We start from the raw sequence: 8,829 nt of genomic DNA, 5'->3' as shown, positions 1-8,829 counted from the left end.
TGCATGCTTGCAGGACAGGGTGTAAAGTAATGGATCATGGGAAGTTGGAGTAAGCTTACTCTGCGCCAACCACAACTCAGAGCCACCTTTCTGCACTTGCCACTCTGCAGAAACTTTGTCCTTGAAAACAACACCATTTTTTTGATTTTGAAATACAATGGTATAATCATAATCACAGACCAACGCTTTTACAACAGATCAAAACATGATCAGAGTGTGTCTTTAAAATATTCCAGTTTAGTCTGAGGAAGTATTTAAGTAATATATTTCCAACACTACATGTACAAGTTCTACAGAAGTGTTTTTAACCTTTTTGGAACCAAGGTAGACTTTTTCATTGACAAACATAAAACAGCAGACCAGCACCCAAAAAAGTGAAATTCTGTATTGATGTCCGTCCTTGATCTTGCATGAAATTTTAAATAAAATTGAGGCACAAAAAATTTGAAGTAACAGCTGGTTTTCCTAAAAGTTGCAATAGTTTTCAATAATAATTTTCAACTAAATTAGTTTAAAACTTTACCCAGGTAGTTCTTGTTTCTGTCCTGTCCTATGTAACCTCACTATGTAACCTCACAGAAACCAAATAAAATGACATTCTTTCTAAACGCTAATTTGTTTTTGAAGAGCTCCAGAAAGCTATTGGCAAACTACTTAGTGTGAAACTTGAGCCTTTTTTGATTGTGGTAGAGTTGATATTCTGGTGATGGTAAATGCTTTTAGCTCAGTGAAAATGAGTAATTTCCTGTGGCACACCTCACCATCTCTTTGGACACACACTGGTTGAAAAACACTGGTCTATTGTTGCCTATACTTGCTATACTTTTATTTAAATAATCATAATTACAGACCACTGGGAACGCTTAATAAAATAAACTTCAGGTGCACTGCTTTTTGCTAAAGGACACCCACGTCTGTGTAAATAAATGAAAACACAAAACAGCAAGGTCTTAAACAAATATGTATTGACTGATGGCTTACATATGTAATTTAACTTCCATGATGCTTGGCAGACTTTAATCCATTACATTTGTAAATGTGAGGCATTACAAAGTTCTTGGAAACTGCAGGGCACTTCTTTACCGGCTCTCAGCTCACGTCAAATAACTAATCATTTGCACCCTGGTGCCAGATTTGAAAAAAATGCACAACTTTTTAACACAGTTAATCATATTTTGGTGAAAAGATACTTCATGATTTAGTGACTAAATGTCAATTATAAGATAAAGAAAAATTGAAGAAATCATAAATATATTTTTTTTTTAAAAAACAAAAGCTTTGCTTTATCTGAGTTGGTTTACAAAAGGGTCCAAAAACCTGTCATACCACATTGTAACACACAAAAAAAAAATGTATGAGGCATACGATATGGCACTAAATAATCTTGATTTAAACATTAACCTGGAAGCAAAGTTTACAAGGTTGTTCTAGAGTTCCTGTTTTACTGGAATCGTGACTTTGTGAGAGCCATATCTATCAACTGCACCATGCATGGACTTCACTAATGCAAGAAGACCTTAAGTGCAGATTAAACGTCCCTGTGCAAGAACAGTATTACAAAAAATCAGTCTATTCTTTCATAAATGACCAGAATAGATTGCATGCAGAACAATGAGATGAGCTTTACATGAGAAGAAAATGGTCAAGGTAAATACAATTCTTTTTTTTTTCCACTTACGCATTTTTACATAAGAAAATGCCAGTAACCATACAGTATATTATGCACAAAATATGGTAGTAAGAAAACCTGCAGTAAATCATCTTTTTATCACAGAGAAAACAAGAACAGTGTTTTACCGAGCAAGACTACCGATCTAAAAAAAAGATTTCACTCGTCAGCATCTTCTAGGGATTTCTGCACTGTACTTTGGAACACCTGTGCCCTGAAAAGGAAAAAAAATGGCAACAAATCTTTAGGTAACCAGCATTTAGTGTGAAATATTGAATTTCAATAACTATTCAACTTCCACATCATCAGTTAATATACAGCATTAGAGAGTCATTGTTTCCACCACACATTTCTCATACCCATCACTGCTGACTAGTGACTGTTTCAATAAAGCTTTAAAAAGCAAGACTACCCTGAGAGAAGTTCTAAAACATGGGCAAGCCTGCCAGACCCCAACTGGCTTAAATGGGTTTGGTTTATTAAATCTGTACACTCTATTTTAATATAAGCCGCACATTTTGTCCCAAGAATGTAAGACATTTGTTTTAATAATTGTGTTATATATTTCTCTACATAATACAATCCAAGTCCTCTGAACTATGTAGACATGTGCAAGTGTTTTCTACCAACTGCAACAATACATCAAAGGCAAAGACTTGTTGACACTACGTTAAGATAATGTTGATATTTGCCTTTTTTTCTTTTTTTTTGAGTCCTCACAATTATCAAAATCTAAGTGCTGCAAGTACTTCATACACGAGGTATTGAATATCTAGTTAGCTGTTTTGAGTATGAAATATAAAATGCAAAGTACAACAGAACGTTCTGCAAGCATGACAAAGAAACAGCTACAGACACAAGTACACAAGTGGTCCAAGATATGACAGGGCGCTCTTGAATATAGTATACATACTGATAGAGTGTTTTCATTTTGATGAGGGATTGTAGATGTGCCATGCTTTTCAACACAACACACTTAATGACCTAAATCCCTTTTCAGCTCTTGGAAGATGAGGTGTTATTTCCAGGGCAGTTTATTTATGTCACGATAAATGACACATTCTGAGGGGTCAATCAGGTGATACCTAGTGAAAAGGGTCACAAACACACTGCACCAAGGAACCATTACCTTCTCGTATCTGCAAACAGCGACTGTTTTTTAAAATATAAAGACTACAATTTTGCTAAGAAAAACCACTCGTCTTGCTTTACGATTGATCTGAGAGCGGAAGTGTCATGTGAAAAGACTTCACTTCGGCCAAATCGAAGAAATCCAGGAAGAGTTTTAGGTAAAAGAAGGAAATGTGTGGTCAAAGCATGATGTGCGTTAACAAAATCTGAGGTATACCAAGAGTCTTGGCCCAATACAGTCTGAGAACCAGTGCCTTAAAGAGGTAAGTTTGACCAAATAAAATAAAAAGACAGGTAAACTGTGCTCATGTAAAGTGAAACTTTCACTTTCCACCAAAAGCATAAGGGCCCTAAAGTGTAAACCTGGACAATTATTGAAGAAATAACCCAAAAAATACTTAAAGTATAGAAGTACTAAATTTAAAATTATGTTTTTTTTTTGTTTTGTTTTTTAAGGTTTTCAACTTTTTTTCCTTGTGTATTATCACAGATGACTAACTACAGAGAATAACAGGGTCAGGTGAGTACCATGCTACATCAGGTTTAGAGAAGGCTATTGCAGACAACCCTACAACATGTACAACCACATTTTATAAGTGTGAGTTACAAAGATTTTAAAACATATTACCAAGAAACTAAGTACATACAGGATGTTGTATATTTAGAGTCTTAAAGGACTATCCCTCAGTCAGTAATAAGATTTCATGTTACTTGACTTAAACTGTCCGGTCTCACAGACAAATGTTGAAAAATTACTATTCAAAAAGTAGCAAATTTGGTCAGAGTCCCTTTTCAAATAGTTATAGTGCTTTTAATGGCTTAAGACAGGGGTCTTTTTTTAATCTCACCCAGTGGCAATCTACAGAACTCCAGTGTACATTTTATGACACCATAGCTGTAAAAGTCTTCATGTCAAGTCTAGTACGTAAAACAACAGCTACTGCTGTCCAATATATTTCGGAGTAGTACCCATTATCAAAAAAAAAAAGCAAATACGCTTTTATAAATTATATTTTCAATTTTTAAGTTCTTCTGGTGAATTCAGCGTCATGTTTCGCTTTGTGTTTCCAGCGACCGATCGATCTGAGGTCTCTTCAAGAGCCAGCCTCCTTAAAATGTCCACCTCAACTGCTTGCGTGCCACGAAGGTCTAGACACAGAACAGACACAAAGAATTTAAAACTCCCACTCCAACGTTTCTTCTCGATTGGCTGCTTTCTCCAGCCTGTGAATGATGTTATTGAGATTGGCCATTTTCTCATTGCGTCTCTGAGTGCTTCTGTTGAGTTTGGGGCCTTGGAAGGAGGGGATTGGGCTTGTGTCCTGGCTAGGATTGGTGCTTGTTGATGGAGGGTTGGGCAGCGAAGGTGATATGGGAGCCGACGATGAAGGAATGGGAGAGACGGACATCATGAGTCCGGGTGACGACGCAGCAGAGGGGGAGTTGAGGGAAACTTCTAGGCTGCTCCGGCAGGGTTCTGATGAAGCTTTGAAGCTGACTGGATCAACACTTGGCTTCACAGATTCTTCTCCTTCTTGCCTAGCTTGCTTAGCTCTTTGAGGACCATCCACGGAAACAGCACTAGGGTAGAGCCCCTGAACCGGACTGCTCACCCCGTCTTCCTGCTTCAGGCTTTGGCCAGCCAAGTTGGCCTCACAACAGTCAGTAATGGAGTGCTCATGCTCAGTCTTTAACAGAGGGAGTGACACTGCTGAGGAAAAACGCTGTTCTCTTGATAGCTTCATCAAGCCAGCCTCTTCCCCTTCTCTATTGTCTTCCCCTTCTGCTGCCTCCTGTTTGACATGAGGGGATCCAGCGTTGGTGCAGGGATTTAAGATTAAGGGCGTGCGTGCTGGGGGCTGCTGAAGCCTCTTCTCCTCCCCATCAGAGTGAGGGCTCCTTGTCACTGAGGGGGAATAGCTGTGGTGTTCAACATCTGTGTCATTGTCTGGAAGACCCTCCATCAGGACCTCCCGTCGCATCCGGGACCTGCATGCAAATACTGTTGTTAGATATTTAGCTAAACTGAACTCAATCAGCAAAAAAAGTCAAATAAGAAGTTAAATAAGCTTTAATTCTTGACACAAAGGGAAATTGGACTAGCCTGTAGTTGTGGAACCAGTTGATAACAGTGTTGGTTTTTAGACTGAGCTGTGAAGCCAACATCTCAATGGTGTTTTGAGAGGGATAGGGCTCCAGCAGATAGGCTTTCCTCAGGGCCTCTTTCTCTTCAGCTCCAAGCACCACCCGCGGTTTCTTCACCTGGTTGAACGGGCACAAGTCCAGAGAAGCTGAGGCTGGACTCACACACTCCGAACGAGTGCTGGGCGAGTCACTGTCAGAGCCGGTACTCAGCAGCCCGTACCGTCTCTTTAGATAAGCTAAAGAGCAAACACATATCCAAAAAAGATTATAGCACAAATCGTACCTTATCACATTCAACTTGTACTGTGTGTTCACCTTTCTTTTCCATCTTCTTCATGGCCCTCAGTTTGTCTACATTGTGGGGATCGTTGAGCCAAAGCTGCATGCGGACAAACGGTTCTCTGCCTTTTAGGCTGAGTTTGTGCCAAGGTTTGGGCCTGGAGAGCAGGTCGGACACTGAACCTTGAGTTAGACCCAGGATGGTTTCTCCAAAAAGGCGCTGGCCTGTGGCAAACAAACACAACATGTGTGTGACTGCATTCATGTGGATGTCATCTTAGCTCAAAAGTGCAAGTAAGACTCACCCAGGTTGTTGTCTGTTAGCACCTCCTTGACCTTCTTGGTGATGGCATAAGTGTCCAGCTCTGGGGACATGGCCACCAGCTCTTGAATTCCTAGTGGGTTTGTGGGCTGATGTAGTGTCATGAGACTTGAGGTGGACTTCCCTCCCTCTGGGTGGGTGGGCAACCCAATTACTAGACTATCTGGCTGCTGGTTCTCTTTGCTGCTCTCCAGAGAGAGACTTGCAGGCTCCGCTAGAGGACTTGGGTGGCTCTCTGCTGGGCTAGGAGGTGGGGAAGGTGATGCCTGGGCTGTCACTGGGCTTTTATCTGAAATCGGGAATTTTTGGTCAGTTTCTAATCCCCTTAGTCAATTTTATTTTTCAAGTGATGCATTTGACTACATTTGGCAAGACAGTGCAAAGCAAGGTGGTTCTCTGAAGAAGGGAAAATGTTTAGTAAAATTCAGCCTCACCCTGAGTGTGGCTTTGGTTTGTGGGTTGACTGAGGCTCTGGCCGAGCTGATCGAGCAACCACAGCTGCATGCGGATGAAGGGCTCCCTGCCTTTCTGGGTCAGCTTGCTCCAGGGTTTGGGTCGAGACAGCATGTCACTGACGCTGCCCTGAGAGAGCCCTAGCACCTGTGCAGTGCGGTAAGCGTTATATATCATGTAAACATTTTGGACTTTCAGTGCACTGCTGACAGAAAAAGAGCAGAAAAGAGCTTTTGCCCTTTTAACCAAAATATAGTTTTTCAATAACAGAAGTGGTCATTTTACAAAGCGGCCACTAGAGGGAGACGGCACATCACATATAGAAAAGATTGGTTTGAAGAAAAAAGTTCAGAAAGATATTTCTATAACTTTCACGTTTATGTTGCCACTTTTAGTGCAGTTTATGTTTTCATTTTTTTATTCTAAATAAAACATAATATGTAAAAAAAAACACATTTAATTACTTAACTAATCTTTCATTGTCTTCAAACAAGTTTGACTAATTTATTAAGTGGAGCAGGTTTTTCTTTTCTTATTTTTTTTAATTCTTCAATCAACTTAAATATGGTGCAGTAAAGAAAGGTTGTTAATTTCCTTCAACCTAGACAAATGTGTGTTGAAGTACAGCAGGAGCTATCTATGTGGAAAATAACGTCTTATGATAAAACCTAAGCATTGTGCCTTAAGCTCTCTCAGGGAACAAATAACCACTCATCCAAACACAGGCCTCTCAGCTAAACCAATGCTAATGGCCCAGATATCAGGAGAAATGAAAGCTGGAGTACAAAGGAGGCTTAGTAAAGCAGAATCCACTAAGGTCCCACTTAAGAGCTGTAAGGCTTTAAGAAAAAAAAATGTCTAAACTGTCAGATGCTGCAACTAAATATTTGAACCTTTTAAGAGTAAAAGGAAACTGACTTTTTTTTGCGATGATTCATTTTACCTTGGAAAATCCCTTAGATATATTTCATCTTAACAAATGACACAATTTTAAACCATGGATAGCAGGAACCTGCACAGCACCTATGTTGAATCTGTTGCTGCTTAGAAGTACAGTTTATGCTGCTAAACTGATCACAAAATATAATATTCATTATTTTTTGGTGGGGGTTTATTGACTGTGGTACCTAAAAGGAGTCAAAAAGCAGCTGCTCACCTTTTCACCAAAGATCCTTTGGCAAATGCCATTCTTGGCTAGCTTCTCCTTCACCTGCCGGGTCAGCTCTATAGTGTCCACCTCCCGATACATGTACATCTCATACTGCTCTGGGGTCAGCGGGGGCACGGTGGGCTTCAGTGCACGAGGAATATATGCGGGGTAGTAGGAAAGGCGTCCAGGGCCCGGGGACTCCCCGCTCACTGAGGTGTCCGACTCCACCTTCACCTCCACCTCCACTGGCCGGCCCAGCTCATCCTCCGCAGCTGAGGCCTCCTCACTGTTGGGAAGGCCCTCGCCGTTCTCAAGGCGTGGCCAGGGCCGGGTCATGGCAGGAGGCCCGGAGGAAGAGGAGGAAAGAGAGGGAGACACAGAACTATAGGGCTGGGAGCCATTCCCTCCACCGAGGACCATGGACCCCCGCTCCTGAGACCAGTGTTGATCAAAGTATGTTCCTGCTTCACCGATTTCAGACTTAACTTTACGGATGATGTTCTGAACAAAAGCAGCTGGGGAAAGAACGCTGAGAGGTGTTTGGGGGCTGCTGATGGAGTTGGCCATGCACACTGTAACACAGCCCCCTTCCTCCTGTTTGACAGAGATGGGTAAAGGGAAAACCCTGGATCGCTCCGGTGGCCCCAGACGTTCTACTTGGATTCCTGAACTGTTGTTGGAGGCCCTTCCACAGGCCTCCATCTCCATCAAGGCCTGCTGCTGAGCCTCCATCTCCCTTCTAGCCTGTTCTAAAATGTTCTTAATGGTTTCATCTGAGCTGCTTCCTGCGCCGTTGCTGTTCCTGCCAGATGAGGTGTGCAAAGAGGACCTGCCATCACCTAAAAAAAAAAATCCATCCTTAAAAAACCTCTTAAAGTCACCTTTCCAACCGAGATGCATTTAAGCAATGATAAAAATACACGCTCAAATTCACTGTCAGGTTGAAGTAAAGCTCTATAAATATAGCCTTCAAGTATGTTTATGACTTGCAGCTTCATCCTCACCTCCCCTCTGAGACTGGATCTCCTTCTTGGCCTGTTCTAGGATGTTCCTAATGGCGTCGTCTGACCCAGTTTCAGGAGTTCGGATGCGTGGAGTGATGCTCCCTGCCACAGAGGGTAACCGAAAGAGAGAGAGGGAAGGGGGTTGAGTGGGATGGTTGATCAGAGAGCAGTTCCAAGGCTTTGCTTTTGACTGCTAGATCAATGGCTGCCTTTGAGCGTTTGCTGTCTGAGGTTGCAGTGTACGGAAAGCTCAACTTTCAAAAAGCTGCGAATCTAGGGAAAAAACAATGTTTTAAAGGAAAACCATAAACATGGCAGAGGAAGCTGTTAAGAAGTCAAGGATGTGGTCCAAGTGGAATCAGAGGTCTAAAGACACACAGGTCTGAGGGTTTAACCACCAAGAGGCATCGTTGCATAAGCACACAAGCCCTGTTGTTTCACAGCGTCCATGTTCTGGTACTTTTGGCCATACACAGCAGCTCCTGTGCAAGTGTATTTCTTTTCCAAATATGAAAAACTATAATGATTAAATTGGCTATGGTCCTTTTAAGATAAAAAAGTGCAAACTTTTATTTTAAAGTGTTTCAAGGTGAGACAGAACATGAACAAAATACTCAAAATGACCTTCTTGAAATGTTTTTTAACAACAAGGGAAAAACTAAGGGTTTAATCAGTT

The 8,829-nt window shown here is 41.4% G+C and overlaps 1 protein-coding gene across 1 annotated transcript in view; it reads right to left on the bottom strand.

The window, feature by feature from the left end:
- Positions 1-948: 948 nt before the first annotated feature.
- Positions 949-8,829, bottom strand: part of cux2 (cut like homeobox 2) — an 87,191-nt gene continuing 79,310 nt past the window's right edge. The window contains exons 16-22 of the mRNA XM_011479562.3: positions 8,154-8,255; positions 7,156-7,988; positions 5,981-6,146; positions 5,530-5,835; positions 5,261-5,449; positions 4,905-5,181; positions 949-4,789 (exon numbers count right to left, since the gene is read on the bottom strand). Coding sequence (XP_011477864.1) covers positions 3,976-4,789; positions 4,905-5,181; positions 5,261-5,449; positions 5,530-5,835; positions 5,981-6,146; positions 7,156-7,988; positions 8,154-8,255 — 2,687 coding nt within the window. The 3' untranslated portion in view covers positions 949-3,975. The remainder of the gene's footprint in view (positions 4,790-4,904; positions 5,182-5,260; positions 5,450-5,529; positions 5,836-5,980; positions 6,147-7,155; positions 7,989-8,153; positions 8,256-8,829) is intronic.

This window comes from Oryzias latipes, chromosome 9, assembly GCF_002234675.1.
Source record: "Oryzias latipes chromosome 9, ASM223467v1".
In the NCBI taxonomy this organism is placed as follows: domain Eukaryota; kingdom Metazoa; phylum Chordata; class Actinopteri; order Beloniformes; family Adrianichthyidae; genus Oryzias; species Oryzias latipes.
The sequence above is the reverse complement of the archived record's forward strand: the minus strand, read 5'-3'. Positions and strand labels throughout refer to the sequence as shown.